This window comes from Mustelus asterias, chromosome 26 (genome assembly GCF_964213995.1).
Source record: "Mustelus asterias chromosome 26, sMusAst1.hap1.1, whole genome shotgun sequence".
Lineage (NCBI taxonomy): Eukaryota > Metazoa > Chordata > Chondrichthyes > Carcharhiniformes > Triakidae > Mustelus > Mustelus asterias.
This window is the reverse complement of record NC_135826.1, coordinates 3,049,603-3,065,658: the sequence shown is the minus strand read 5'-3', so window position 1 is coordinate 3,065,658 and position 16,056 is coordinate 3,049,603. Positions and strand designations below refer to the sequence as shown.

The 16,056-nt window shown below is 41.7% G+C and overlaps 1 protein-coding gene across 1 annotated transcript in view; it reads right to left on the bottom strand.

The window, feature by feature from the left end:
• Window positions 1–10,571: 10,571 nt before the first annotated feature.
• LOC144479379 (epidermal growth factor receptor substrate 15-like 1) overlaps window positions 10,572–16,056 on the bottom strand; it is a 312,517-nt gene continuing 307,032 nt past the window's right edge. The window contains exon 17 of the mRNA XM_078197999.1: window positions 10,572–11,552. Coding sequence (XP_078054125.1) covers window positions 11,406–11,552 — 147 coding nt within the window. The 3' untranslated portion in view covers window positions 10,572–11,405. The remainder of the gene's footprint in view (window positions 11,553–16,056) is intronic.

Here is a 16,056-nt window from a genome sequence, read left to right as displayed (position 1 = left end):
ATCCTTCTTGAGAGCACTGTCACTCCTCAACCCAGAAATAAAAGTAATTCAAATCCTGGGAAAAGAGAACGCATCCAAAAATCTTCATCCATGAAACATGAGCAGTTCCATCTTTAACTGCCTATCCATGCCCATCTTCAGCAAGACCTGGACAACCTTCAGGCTTGGGCTGAGAAGTGGCAAGTAACATTCACACCACATAAATGCCAGGCAATGGCCATCACCAACAAAGGAGCATCTAACCATTGCCCCTTGACACTCAGTGGCATTACCATTGCTGAATCCCCCAACATTGTCATGGGGGTTACCACTGACTAGAAACTGAAACTGTAAATACTGTGGCAAGTAACTCACTGAGGCTAGGAATCCTGTGACAAGTAACTCACCTCTCATCTCCCCAAAGCATGTCCACGTCTACAAGGCACAAGTCAGGAGTGTGATTGAATACTCTCCACCTGCCTAGATGAGTGCAGCTCCAACAACACTCGAGAAGCCTGACACCATCCAGGACAAAGCAGCCCGCTTAATTGACACCCTATCCATCACCTTAAACATTTACTCCAAATGCACAGTGACAGCAGTGTGTACTATCTACAAGATGTACTGCAGCGACTCACTAAGGTTTCTTCAACAACACTTTCCAAACCTGTGACCCCTAGCACCTAGAAGGGAAAGGAACACCACCACCTGCAAGTCCACCTCTAAGCCACACAGAATCCTGACTTGGAATTATATTGCTGTTCCTTCACTGTCTCTGGGTCAAAATCCTGGAACTCCCGAACAGCACTGTGGGTGTACCTACACCACATGGATTGCAACAGTTCAAGGTGGCAACTCGCCATCACCTTCACAAGGGCAACTAAGAATGAACAATAAATGCTGGTCTAACCAGCGAAGCTCACATCCCTTAAATAATTAAAAAGAATGGCAAGATTGAGGAAGTGACCATAAAAATAGAATCCCTATAGTACAGAAGGAAGTTATTCAGTCCATCGAGTCTGCACCGACAACAATCCCACCCAGGCCCTATCCCCATCGTCCCACATATTTACTCTGCTAATCCCCTTGACTGTAAGGGACAATTTAGCATGGCCAATCCACCAAACCCCACATCTTTGGATTGTGGTAGGAAACCAGAGCACCCGGAGGAAACCCATGCAGACACAAGAAGAACATGCAAACTCCAACACAATCACCCGAGGCCCTGGGTCCCTGGTGCTAACGTTTAAAACCCATTCAGATCGGTAGTAATCTGGGTCTGAGGCACGTTTCCAGGAATCATCGCACAGGATGGCTTCAGTCTTGCTGATGCTGAGCTGAAAGAGTTCTGCTCATGCAGTCAGAGGCTGTAGTCTCCAAATAGCAGCATCATAGATTCCCCCACACCAAACTCTTTAAATCTCCTCAGGCTAAGGATAATTTTCTAAGGATAACTTTCACAAAGAGCTAAGTGTAAAATCTCTCCCAGCTAATGCTGATTTCTGAGCAAAACTACAGCATTGATGCAATATTGAAGTGGACATGAAACAAGCAAGTTGCTGGTGAAGAAAGCCTAACTGAGTCCATTATGTAGATGATATCCCCAGTGGTCTAAACTTGACTGGATCCATAATATTCCAGCATGTGTTTCACTTGAGTTAAATTCTACCTGTGCCAGTGTGGAAACAATGCTGTGGGAACCCTGCAATCTAACAGAATGTTAACGATCACTACAGATTCCAACACAACATATTCAAGATGACATTGACATACCACTGAGCAAGTGTTTTAATTTAAAATCAAACAATTTGAATCTCTGCATCACCTGTAACCTTGCATTTTATGATTCTTATGATCCTTGGTGGGTTTGGGTCCGTGTGATTTAATAAAAGTATTTTCAAACTTATCTCTGTTCATTAATAGTGAAAGATGGGCTGGAAGCATGAAGATTTCTAAAGCAGAGATGCCAGAATAAATTACCACCAGTTGATGATATCCTTGTGTCTGTCATTTCTTCCTATCTTGCGTATTATAGGTAGAACATGCCAACAGAGACCAACCTGCTGTACTTCAGCAAACAGTCAGGCCATGATTCTGGCAGTGCCATTGTGAAGGTTGCCCAGTGAAGTAGACATTTACCCACAGACATGAAAAAGGAGGACACAGAATCATACAACACAGAAAATGGCCATTCAGCTCATAGAAAGAATTATTCAATAAATCCCATACCCTTCCTGTTTCCTCGCAGCCTTGCAAATAAAGAACAAAAAATAAAGAAAATGACAGTGCAGGAACAGGCCCTTCGGCCCTCCAAGCCTGCACCGACCATGCTACCCGACTTAACTAAAACCCTCTACCCTTCCGGGGACCATATCCCTCTATTCCCACCCTATTCATGTATTTGTCAAGACGCCCCTTAAAAGTCACTATCGTATCTGCTTCCACTACCTTCCCTGGCAACGAGTTCCAGGCACCCATCACCCTCTGTGTAAAAAATCTGCCTCGTACATCTCCTTTAAACCTTGCCCCTCGCACCTTAAACCTGTGCCCCCTAGTAATTGACTCTTCCACCCTGGGAAAAAGCTTCTGACTATCCACTCTGTCCATGCCTCTCATAATCCTGTAGACTTCTATCAGGTCATCCCTCAACCTCCGTCGTTCCAGTGAGAACAAACCAAGTTTCTCCAACCTCTCCTCATAGCTGATGCCCTCCATACCAGGCAACATCCTGGTAAATCTTTTCTGTACCCTCTCCAAAATCTCCACATCCTTCTGGTAGTGTAGCGACCAGAATTGAACACTATATTCCAAATGCGGCCTAACTAAGGTTCTATAAATATTTCCTTTACAAGGAGATATATCCATACAGACCACCAAACTAGTGGTAACGTTGGGAAAAGCATCATACAGGAAATTAGAGATGCATGTGTTATGGGTGATTTTAATCTGCATATAGATTAGGAGAGTCAAATTAGTTAGAGAACAATAGGGGAGGAATTTCTGGAGTGCATACAGGATGGTTTTCTGCAGCAATACTATGAGGAACCAACAAGGGAGCAGGCCATCTTGGACTGGGTGTTGTGCAATGAGAAAGGATTAGTTGGCAATCTAGTTGTGAGGGAACCTTTGGGGATGAGTGACTATAATATGGTAGAATCCTTTGTCAAGGTGGATAGTTGATTCTGAGAACAGGGTCCCGAATCTCAATTAAGTAACTATGATGGTATGAGGCTTGAATTGGCCATGATGGACTCGGAAACATTACTGAAAGGAAAGACAGTGGACAGGCAATGGCAGGCATTTAAAAAACGAATCGGTGAACTCCAGAAGTTTTGTTCCTGTTTGGTGCAAGAATTGTAAGGGAATTGTGGCCAAACCATGGCTTACAAGGGAAATTAGAGATAGTATCAGATTCAAGAAAGAAGCATACAAATTGGCAAGAAAAAGCAATAGGCCTGAGGATTGGGAGCAGTTTAAAATTCAACAAAGGAGGACCAAGGAAATGATTAAGAAGGGAAAATAAGAGTATGAAAGTAAGTGAGTGGGGGAACATAAAAATTGACTGTAAAAGTTTCTATAGACATTTAAAGAGAAAAAGATTGACAAAAATGAATGTAGGCCCCTTCAGTCAGAAATGGGAGAATTCATAATGGGGAATAAAAAAATGGCTGAGGAATTAAATTTGTACTTTGTTTCAGTCTTCAACAAAGGAAGACATGAATAATGTACCAGAAGTGCTGAGAGAAACATGTTTAAGTGAGGAGCTGAAGGAAATCAGCATTAGTAGAGAAATGGTTTTGCAGAAATTGATGGGATTGAAGGTGGATAAATCTCCAGATCCTGATAATCTTCATCCCAGAGTGTTTAAGGAAGTGGCCCTGGAAATAGTAGATCCATTGGTGGTTATTTTACAAAATTATTTGGACTCTGGAATAGTTCCTGCAGATTAGAGGATAGCTAATGTAAGCCCGCTATTCAAAAAGGGAGGTAGAGAAAACACAGGGAACTATAGACCAGTGAGCCCAACGTCGGTACTGGGGAAGTTGCTAGAGTCTATTATCAAGGATTTCATAACTCAGCATTTGGAAGGCAGTGGTATAATCAGACAAAGTCAACATGGATTTTCAAAAGGGAAATCATGCTTGACAAATCTTTTGAGGATGTAACTAGTAGAGTTGACCAAGGAAAACCGGTGGATGTGGTTTATTTAGATTTTCAGAAGGCTTTCGGCAAGGTCTCACATAATAGACTACTGTGTAAAGTTAAAGCACCTGGGATTGCAGGTAATGTCTTGAGATGGTTAGAAAGCTGGTTAGCAGATAGGAAACAAAGAGTTGGCATAAATGGGTCTTTTTCTGATTGGCAGTCAGTGACTAGTGGGGGTCCGCAGGGATCTGTGCTAGGACTCCAACTGTTCACATTATATATTAATGATCTGGAAGAGAGAACAGAATGTATTATCTCCAAACGTGTAGATGATACAAAGTTGGGTGGGAGGGTGAGCTGTGAGGAGGATACAGAGATGCTTCAGCGTGATTTGGACAGGCTGAGTGTGTGGGCATCTACATAGCAGATGCAGTATAATGTGGATAAATGTGAGGTTATCCACTTCGGTAGCAATAATAGGAAGACAGATTATTACTTGAATGGGTGTAAATTGAGAGAGGTGGAGACTCAACGAGACCTTGGAGTCCTTGTGCATCAGTCACTGAAAATAAGCACAAAGGTACCGCAGGCAGTAAAGGCGGCAAAGGGTATGTTGGCCTTCATAGTGAAAGGATTTGAGTACAGGGATAGGAATGTTTTGCTGCAGCTGTATAAAGTGTTGGTAAGGACACATCTGGAGTATTATGTGCAGTTTTGGTGTCTTTACCTGAGGAAGGATGTTCTTGCTATAGAGGGAGTACAGTGAAGGTTTACCAGGCTGATTCCTGGGATGGCAGGTCTGTCATACGAGGAGAGACTAAGTCGGTTAGGATTATATTCATTGGAGTTTAGAAGAGTGAGAGGGGATCTCATAGAAACATATAAAATTCTAACAGAGTTAGATCGGGTAGACTCTGAAAGAATGTTCCCAATGGTGGGGGAGTCCAGAACTAGGGGTCATAGTTTGAGGGTAAGGGGTAAACCTTTTAGGATTGAGGTGAGGAGAAACTTCTTCACCCAGAGGGTGATGAACGTGAGGAATTCGCTACCACTGAATGTAGTTTGAGACCAAAACATTGTCTGATTTCAAGAAGAAATTAGATAAAGTTCTTGGGGCTAAAGGGATCAAGGGATATGGGGGGGGGGATCAGGATATTGAATTTGATGATAAGCCATGATCAAAATGAATGGTGGAGCAGGCTCGAAGGGCTGAATGGCCTACACCTGCTTCTAGTTTCTATGTTTCTTTTGAAAGATACGATTGAATCTGCTCACACCACCCCTTCAGGCAGCACACTATTCCAGATCACCGAGGCCACTCCCTCATTCCTGCTTGTAGTTATTAGTATAGGTCTGACAAGAAAGCTGATGAAAATTGAGAAAATGAAACAGAATACCAGAAGCAGCCTAAAACTAGGGTGCAAACCTAGTGAAGTTACAAAATGGGATCCACATGCATGCTAAGCAGAAGTAGCATATAAATGGACAGAACTAAGCAATTCAACAACCAATGGATCAGATCAAAGCTCTGCAATTACATAGGAAATAGGAGCAGGAGTAGGCTATTCGAACCCACTCTGTCATTTAACATATCATGGCTGATCCTTTATCTCAACTCTGTGCTCTCCCATACCCCCTGACGCCGTTAGAGTCTAGAAACCTATTTCTTCCTTAAAATATTCAGTGATTTGGCCTCCAGTCTTCCTTGGTAGAGAATTCTATAGATTCACCACTCTGAGTGAAGAAATTTCTCCTCATCTTAGTCCTAAATGGCTACCCTGTATCCTGAGATTGTGACCCCTTGATCGCACCCCCCCCCCCCCCCCCCCCCCCCCCCACAATGAGAGGAAACAACATCCCTGCATCCAGTCTGTCCAGCCGTGTCAGAACTTCATACGTTTCAATTAGATTCCCTCTCATTCTTCTAAACTCTAATGAATACAGGTCCATTGACCCAATTGCTCCTCATACAACAATCCTACCATCCTAGGAATCAGTCTGGTGAATCTTCGCTACAGTCCCTCTATGGCAAGTATATCCTTTCTTAGATAAGACGACCAAAATTGCACACAATACTCTATGTGTGATCTCGCCAAGACCCTGTACAGCTGCAGCAAGATCTCCTTACTCCTGTTCTCTTGCAATGAAGGAAAACTTACCATTTGCCTTCCTAATTGCTTGCTGTACCTTGCTTTCAGTGATTGGTCTACTAGAACACCCAGGTTCCTTGGTGTGTCAATTCTGCTACATCCTGTCATGAATGATGGTGGACAATTAAGCTAATGGGAGTAGGCAACTCCGAGAATATCCACATCCTCCAGCGGAGTTCTCGACCATCACAGAAGGCAAGTTAAATTAGTCTTCAACTAATTTAATTTGGGTTATATGAATGCACAAGACACAACAGAGGCTATGTGCCCTGGCAGCTTCCTGGCTGTACTCCGGAAGATGTGCACTCCAGAACTAGCTGTGCCCCCAGTCGAGCTGTTACAGCTGCAACACCAGTGTCTATCGAATGAAATGGAAAACTGATTAGCCGTGTCCTACCCATGGAAAGCAGGGAAAATCTAGCCTGACCAATTATTGTCAGTCTACTCTCAATCACCAGTAAAGTGATGGAAAGAATTTTCAGAAGTACTATCAAACAGCACTCAGTTTTCAATACTGAATTTCAATACAGCATTTCAATACTGAAAACTGTTACAATTCTCAGTGTGGGTTCCAACAGAGTTACTCAGATCCAGATCTCATTACAGCCTTGGTTCAAAAATGGACGAAAGAGTTGAATTCCTGAGGAGAAGAAACAATGATTGCCCTTGACATCAAAACAACAGTTGACTAAGTGGAGCATTAAGGAACACTAACAAAACCGGAGTCAATGGGAATCAGGGGAAACTCTCCACTGGATGGAGCCATATCTAGCACAAAGGATGATAGTTGTGGTTGTTGGAGGTCAATCATCTCAGTCCCAGGACACAGTGCCAGGGACCCGGGTTTCACATCCGGCCTTGGATCACTGTCTGTGCGGCGTCTGCATGTTCTCCACGTCTGCATGGGTTTCCTCCGGGTAATCCGGTTTCCTCCCACAGTCCAAAAGATGTACTCGTTAGGTGCATTGGCCAGCCTAAATTCTCCTTCAGTTTATCCAAACAGACGCCAGAGTGTAGCGATAGGGGATTTTCACAGTAACTTCATTGCAGTGTTAATGTAAGCCTATGTGTGACACTAATAAATAAACTTAAACTTAGCTGCAGGAGTTCTTCAGGGTAGTGTTTATCTAACCATCTTCAGCTGCTTTATCAATGGTTTTTCTTCTATCAGAAGGTCAGAAATGGGGATATTCACTGATGATTGCGGTGTTCAATTCAATTTAAAACTCCTCAGATAATAAAGCAGTCCCTGCTTGCATGCAGTGGGATCCGGACACATTTGGACTTGCGCTGCGAAGTGGGCAGGTAATATTCGTGCCGCATAAGCGTCAGGCAATGACCATCTCCCCCCTTTATATTCAAAGGTAGCACCATAGTAAAGTCCCCACCATCAACATCTATGGGGGGGAGGGGGAGGAATGTGGCAAGGTGGAGTCAGACAATTAACTGGATGAGGGGCATAAATATTGTGGCTACAACAGGTCAGAGGCTGTGAATTCTGCTGCGAGCGACTCACCTCCTGCCACCCGTCAACATCCCAAGGTAAGTCATAAACTATGAAAGGTAGCCAAACAGTGTAATCACAATTCTGCATGCTTGGTATATATATACGTATATATAACAGTATGAAGTTCTCAGCTGATGAATAAAAGATACAGTAAGAAGTCTCACAACACCAGGTTAAAGTCCAACAGATTTATTTGGTAGCAAGAGCCACTAGCTTTCGGAGCACTGCTCCTTTGTCAGGTAAGTGGGAGTTCTGTTCACAAACAGGGCATATAAAGACACAAACTCAATTTACAATGACACCGCAAACTGCTGGCACCAAGTGAGACCATTATTTTGTAAATTGAGTTTGTGTCTTTATAGGCCCTGTTTGTGAACAGAACTCCCACTTACCTGATGAAAGAGCAGCGCTCCGAAAGCTAGTGGCTTTTGCTACCAAATAAACCTGTTGGACTTTAACCTGGTGTTGTGAGACTTCTTACTGTGTTTACCCCAGTCCAATGCCGGCATCTCCACATCATGAATAAAAGATATCCATAAGAAGGCGGCACGGTAGCACAGTGGTTAGCACTGCTGCTTCACAGCTCCAGGGTCCCGGGTTCGATTCCCGGCTCGGGTCACTGTCTGTGTGGAGTTTGTACATTCTCCTCGTGTCTGCGTGGGTTTACTCCGGGTGCTCCGGTTTCCTCCCACAGTCCAAAGATGTGCGGGTTAGGTTGATTGGCCAGGTTAAAAATTGCCCCTTAGAGTCCTGGGATGCGTAGGTTAGAGGGATTAGCGGGTAAATATGTGGGGGTAGGGCCTGGGTGGGATTGTGGTCGGTGCAGACTCGATGGGCCGAATGGCCTCCTTCTGCACTGTAGGGTTTCTATGATTTCTAAGTTATTGATCAATATAAAGTGTGTTCAAAAACTGCAACGATTTTCATGGCACTTAAATCTAAATGGTGTAATGGAATCCTGCCCACTTACCTGGATAAGTGAGGCTCCAGTTACGGGTGCACAATGGCAGCAGTGTCCCAGATACAAAATCCACTACAGGAACGCACAAAGCCTCCTTCAACATAATCGTCTCAACCCACAATCTCTTGAAAGGCAGCCGTTACATGGGAACACCACCTTCAATTTCCCTTCCAAGTCACACCACCTAGTTTTGAACATATATTGTTGGTTCTTCATTGCAGTTGGGTCAAAACCCTGGAACTCCCTATCTGAGAGCTCTGTGGGACTACCTTTACCCACACAGGTTGCAGCAGTTGAAGAAGGAAACTAAACACTACCTCAAGGGATTTTAGGAATGGGCAAGATCTGATGACCTTGTTAGTGATGCCCATGTCCTATAACTAAACACAAAAATGGGAGAGGCAAAACAATATTGAAGGCGGGGAAGGAGTTGGGGATAAACAATTAAATTAAAAAGCCTACTCTATGTAAGTTATGCAAAGTAAAATGGAGACATCAGGCAACTTTCATGGCTTAAAATTAAAACAGTAAATAAATCAAAAACAGCTGAGTGCATTTTGATGAATCCACAAAAATGGGTGTTGGTGTGAAATGGATCGTGTCTAGTCTGTTCTCAATATTCTGCATGAGTCACACATAATATGAAGAGATGTTGGCCCTCAGATAGAGTCCATAAAGAGAACCTGCAATGGCAAGCCTCTACACATTCTGCTGCTCGGACAGACTGTTCTTATGATTCAATAACTTCTATAAAAGTGTCATGCAGCAAGCAGAATCGTGTTCATTTAGCGACAACCTATCGATATTATACAAATCACAGAATCAAATGGGAGTGAACTATCTATTAACATGGAGGAGATTGCAAGATATATACATGGAGCTCATCAACGTTTACAAAAATCGGACAGCATTTGATTGTCGTTAAGGTTTTAGCAAGTGTAATGGGGATGGAGTAAATTTATTGCACAGTGTCCACAATTCTGTGAAAGTCTCCCTACCAGTGCAATCATAATCCAAACTCTACTAATGCCTGGTGAACACACTTGCAGCTGTACTAATGTGAAGTAGTGATGTTGGCAGGAGGAGTTCTCAGCAGTTGAATTAAAGACATTGAATAATAAGCTTATCAATCAACTTAAAGGTGTGTATATATAAACTGCAACAATTTTCATAGTAAATACTTGAACCTAGAGGCAACATTGACCAGATATGAATGAATTGTTACCTTCCCTTCAGGTAGAAAGGCAGCAAATCAGAGGCAAGCTGTAAAAACATTTGCAATGCTCCTGCCTGTCCCACTCAGAGACTTGACACCTGCTGTGCTTCCAAAGTTGTCAAGCTGTGATACCAAGGCCTGCAGTAATTATACAAATGGCATGGTCATACACGCATACGTTTTCACTCAGCAATGTGGCTGCTTGATAGGCTTTGACAGTCCAGCTGCTGAACTGCAACCATCTATTAAAAAACAGCTAAAAGAGGATTAACCAACAACATAGGTGATTAAGCGACAAATTGAAAATATTTACATTGTTAGTAATCAATTGACTGGAATCAGAAATCCTTGTAGCTGTTTATAAAACCTATCACTATTTACTTCACACAACACAAAGAGCAATGTTTTCACCAAAAATGTATCGGAAACCGCCCTGGCGGCGTTATAGAGTGCAGGAAAGTACATATTGTCACTTCTTGACATCAAGAGGAATCCACCAAAAATTAAGCTGGAAGAAAAATATTAGTAAGACATCCATCAGTATGTGACGTTTTGCAGGAAGAGAGTGTGCACAATCTTATTGGGGCTACAAGAACACACAGGACAGTGAGAGAACTTGGATACCCTTTACATATTTTCATTGTACTACAATCAAAAAATACTGAAACATCAGGAGCGCGCTGCATTGTCCAGTTGTACAGGAATGTCTCCACACATTTATTATATTAAAGAAAAGCAATGTGCAATGAGTTAAAATCTGATAGATTTTTAAGTTACACAACATTCTATTGGACAAATATAACTGACATAATGTACAAGTCCTTACAGGTTAATAAGCTGTACTGAACAGGGTGGTTTCCTGTCCAGGGTTTTTAGTTTACTGCAGTCTCACAGTAACACTAAGGCATGTTTGATGGGGAGGTATGGGTGGGTTGTTATAAAACATAAAACAGGACACTGTACATTTAGAGTTTGCAAAAACACCACTTTGGCATTTTGCATCACAAAGAGAATAATAAACTGGGCAGTTTATATATATTATGTATTTTTTCCTTTAGGAGAGAGGGTGGAGGGGTTTGGCTTTGCTTCTCTCCAATATCGCATTAAAGTTAGTTAGCATCAGTATCAAAGCTTTCAAGTCTTTCATGTGCATAACACAAGAGCTGAAATTGCTGATTCACTGAGAATGATACAGGTTTCTCTCTCCTTTTTAACTACACAGAACATTCTTTGTGCATCATCACCTCCTGTGCCCCCAACGGAGTCCATGCAATTTATTCCACTGGTCCATAAAGTGATTGTATAGATGCCATCTGGAGAGGAAGGGGTTTTTGTCCAGTACGTTCGGAATACCCAATGTCCAACCATTTTCTCTTTCCTTCCCATTTCTTCGGCCCTTTAATTTGACAGTTCACATGCCTTTGATTAAGTAGACCAGGGCACTATTTACACATTTGACATTTCTGCTTTGCTGAGTGCTATGGCAAGCTCTAGATCCTCTTGTTCTTGCCTTCGTAACCGCTCCAATCTCTCACGTTCTGCTCTTTCACTCTCCCTTTTCGCCCATTCCAACTGCTGATCTTCATTACCAAACTGGGGAAAGAAACAAACCGGGGGAAAAGATTAATGTGTGTTTAAGAAATATCCCTCGTGATGTAAACATGCAGCATCACCCCCCCTCAGATGGAGCAACTGGCAAACATTTGTGTGAAAAATACTAGTTGGGACACATTCAAAGTAAGATAACAGCATGAAAGCTGACTGACAGATCAGCTGATCTACCCACCAAGCATTAGTAGTTCTTATTAAGGTGCTCAAGAATTATTTCAAGTTGCTCAAGAACTATTCCAAGGCTGCTCAAGAATTATTGAAAGAACTATTTAATCAGGTCATTTGGACTATTTAATTAAATTAAGTAAGGAGACTAGTGAAAACAAATTAAAAGTATCTTGTTGCATGCTTCTAGCATTTGGCTGCAAGTAATGTACTTAATTAAAAAAAGCATTCAACCTATGAAGTACACTCTGCCAGACTGTACAATTTGCCCTCAAACTGGGTTTACCCAGCCCGCTTTACTAGTGCAGTTGGTCAACCACAGTTCATCGTCCCAGTTGATTAAGATCTGTAAGCTCTTTCTGACATTTCAGGTCTTTTCAGCCTTATTCCAACTTTGTGGGACCTTGCTCTGCCAAATTGGTTGTCGTTTTCCCTTCATTACAACAGTGACTATTCTTTAAAAGTACTTTGTGAATGACTTGGGGATATCCAGACCTCGTGAAACATAGAAACTAGAAGCAGGAGGAGGCCATTCACCCCTTCGAGCCTGCTCTGCCATTCGTTTTTTTCATGGCTGATCATCGAATTCAATATCCTGATCCCCCCCTTCCCCCCCATATCCCCTGATCCCTTTAGCTCCAAGAACTTTATCTAATTTCTTCTTGAAATCAGACAATGTTTTAGCCTCAACTGTTTTCTGTGGTAGTGAATTCCACACATTCACCACCCTCTGGGTGAAGAAATTTCTCCTCGCCTCAGTTCTAAAAGGTTTACCCCTTATCCTCAAACTACGATCCCTAGTTCTGGACCATTGGGAACATTCTTTCTGAATCTACCCTGCATAATCCTGTTAGAATTTTATAAGTTTCTATGAGATTTCCCCTCACTCTTCTAAACTCCAGTGAATATAATCCTAACTAACTTAGTCTCTCCTCATATGACAGACCTGCCATCCCAGGAATCAGCCTGGTGAAAGGTGCGGTTAAAAGCAGAGTTTATTTTTCGCATAACTCTCATCACTCAACTGAAAAATACATAATATATATAAACTGCCCAGTTTATTATTCTCTTTGTGATGCAAAATGCCAAAGTGGTGTTTTTGCAAACTCTAAATGTACAGTGTCCTGTTTTATGTTTTATAACAACCCACCCATACCTCCCCATCAAACATGCCTTAGTGTTACATTCCACCAATTTCTCATACATAATACTTCTCCACTGCCCCCTTTTCATATTAACGTGATAAACACATTAACTTAATTTAAATTTGCATATTTAACATTCTGCAGGCTGGGGAATGGGAGAGATTCAGATGCTTATGGCTGGTTAGGGATTTATTTTATTATCTGTATCCCTGCAATCAAAAGTCCTCTTTTGATTTTCTTTTCTCAAGTTCAGGTTGCATCATTCTATATAATAGAGTGCTAGAATCCTGCTGAACATGCTTTCCTACACTCCTTGCAATGTACTTGCTTGAATATAAGTGACCAAAGTCACACATGTACAATTTAAGTATAGTAATGAGTATATTGGATTAAACTCTGTAATTCTTGTATTCTTTAGTCACCCATGATTTTGACAAAGCAGCTTCATGGTTATAGAAGCAGTCACGTCAGCTGAAGCAGTTATCAATATTTCCACCTCACACAACCAATGGATTGTCCAAAGAGAAAATACATTGCAGGTTTTTAGTCAAAATAGGACCCATTTAATAATTGCCCAGGTTTCATGCATCCTGATCTAATATGCAATTCCCAATCTTAAGATCTAGCCACCATTTAGTCCCCATCCAGTAGTCACCCGGCAACACATCAAACTTACTGAGTTATTAAATGCGTTTGCAATTCAAATATGCATTTGCTTCCACCAATCACTTCAATAGAATGGATGTTCACCTCATGAAACAATAACTGTACAATGATACTTATCCAGTATCCATGCCTTTGTTACGTCAATATTCATCTATTTCAATGTCTTCTGGCTGGCCTTCCAACTTGCACCCTCCACGAACATAACCTCATCCCAATGTCTTGTTCACTTATCATCCCTGTGCTCACTGATCAGTCTGGCAAGCTTTAATTTTACAATTTGTTTGGTAGCACTTCTATGGACACTTTACTATGTTACTAGCATTATATAAATGTGAGCCTTTATTATTGTTATTATTGCAACCATAGTGAGCAGCATCTTAAAGTTTATCCACTGAACTCTGGGTACAAGTGCTTACTCTCTCCACTAATACAGCTGCTATAGTCAAATTTTACCCTGAACTGTAGACACTTTAAACACATGTTCACTGGCCTGTCAGGTCGCCACTTTGGCACAGTGGTAGCAATCTTGCCTCCGAGTCAGAAGTTTGTGGGTTCAAGGCCAATCCAGAGAATTTGAGCAACAAGGGGAGTGCTGCATTGTCAGAGGTGCTGTCCTGATTAATCTACCCTCTCAGGTAGACGCAAAAGATCCTAGAGCACTGTGCTGAGGAAGAGCAAGGGAGTTCTCCCCCAGTGTCCTGCTCAATAGTTATCTTCCACCTAATATTAGTAAAACATATCTTAGAGTTGTTAATCTATTTGTGGAGCCATGCTTCCTTCTTTTACAATAAAGGTCACATTTTAAAAGTAATTAATGGGTTTTAAATTGCTTTGAAGCAGTTCAAAGATCAGGAAAGTCAAGATTAAATGCAATTTTTTCCATCCCCTGTCAAGGTTGAGCTATAGTTTTAACTTTTCCTTTACTGGTTGGTCACACAGTTGGGCTCTGATAAACTGGTCTGAGAGGTTTTCTTTCAACCACTATTTCAATAAACCGCAAAGCAAAGCAGTCAATCAGAAATCTCTTCTAAAATCTTCAAGTAAAACTAATCATTAACCACGTGTAAAGTTGAAAGTTGTTCTAAATATATTTTATGAAATTTAAATGAATCATTTTGCTAAGGGAAATGTTGTGATTAATTCACTGAATTTAGCGCTGATATTTTTTGTCAGGATACATTTACTTAGGAATGAGGTGCAAAAGGAAAGAATGAGGGAAGACTGGAGCCACTGAAAATCAATGGATGGAAATCAAAGTATGTGGGAAGAGGGCATGAGTGATTGGGATTCTGCACAATGTGAGTGAGTACGAAGAGTTTTAATGCAATGCAAGTTCATTCAAGGGAAGCAAACGTGAGAGAATCTGGCCCCTGCAGTTCTGCACAACAGGAATTATTCAATGTTTGATTCAAGAAATCATTCAATTGGAATTAACTGGAGCACATTTCAATTCACGCTCATTTGTTTTTGTACATTAAGTTGTAATGATTGTTCCCTATCCAGGCATTAGAAAGGACACATTACTGCTAAAGAATAAATGTAAGGTGTAGGTGTTCATTCAACTTTCTGATATAGATAAATACACCATTACCCTAAAGCAGGAAACCACTGAGCTGTTCTTCCTCGTGTGGTGACATGAGAGAACCATTTGGTCATGTGGTCTTCCTTCTGTACATGCAGTATGGTGGGTTCCACTCATGATTATAACTCAAATCTTTCAAAAGCTGCATGTAACCGAGAATTTAAATGCATGCACATTAGGAAACTACGAGCACATGATAGGGGCCATGGTGCAAGGACACCTGTAAATGATCAGAATGAAAGAAACCACCTCTCAGGGAGTTATTAATTGTTGTCATTCAATCTCCAGATAGAAATGAATTATGCAAAGTACAGTACAGGAAATGGTGCAGTAGGTGCTGCAAGTTAGGGAAGTTTGAACAGCCATGTTAAGACAATATTATAGTACAAAAATCTCCAAATTGATCAAGAGAAAACTACAGGACATGAGGCCTCATCATGATTGCAGTGTGACCATAGTCATAAATTTCCTTAGAAGTTGCTGTCTTGAGGGAGGTGAATTCAGCTAAAGGTTTGTTCCTAAACGTTACAAACGGGAATATTCAGGCTCTGTAAATATCAATACTTTGCTAATGGGAAATCAGATGAGGAAACTTACGGCTATGGTCACACTGCAATCATGTTGGGACCCAGTATCCAGCGGTTTTCTCTTGATTCTACTTGGAGATTTTTGTGCAACAAACTTGTCTTAACATGTCAGCTCAAACCGGCAGCAAGTATTTTGGTGCTGGAGGGCTTCCAGTTAACCTCATGCTAAGTCACAGCGCCATGATAGCGTGAGAAAAACCTTGAGATAAACTCCAAAACACCTGTTGTAATCAGGAATCTTCAGCTATTACCCATGAAAGGACAATGGCCAGTGTAATGATTGACACTGCAGACAGGGACTAACACCTTCACAACTCGTGTCAGCAGAGAGGCTGTGAGCG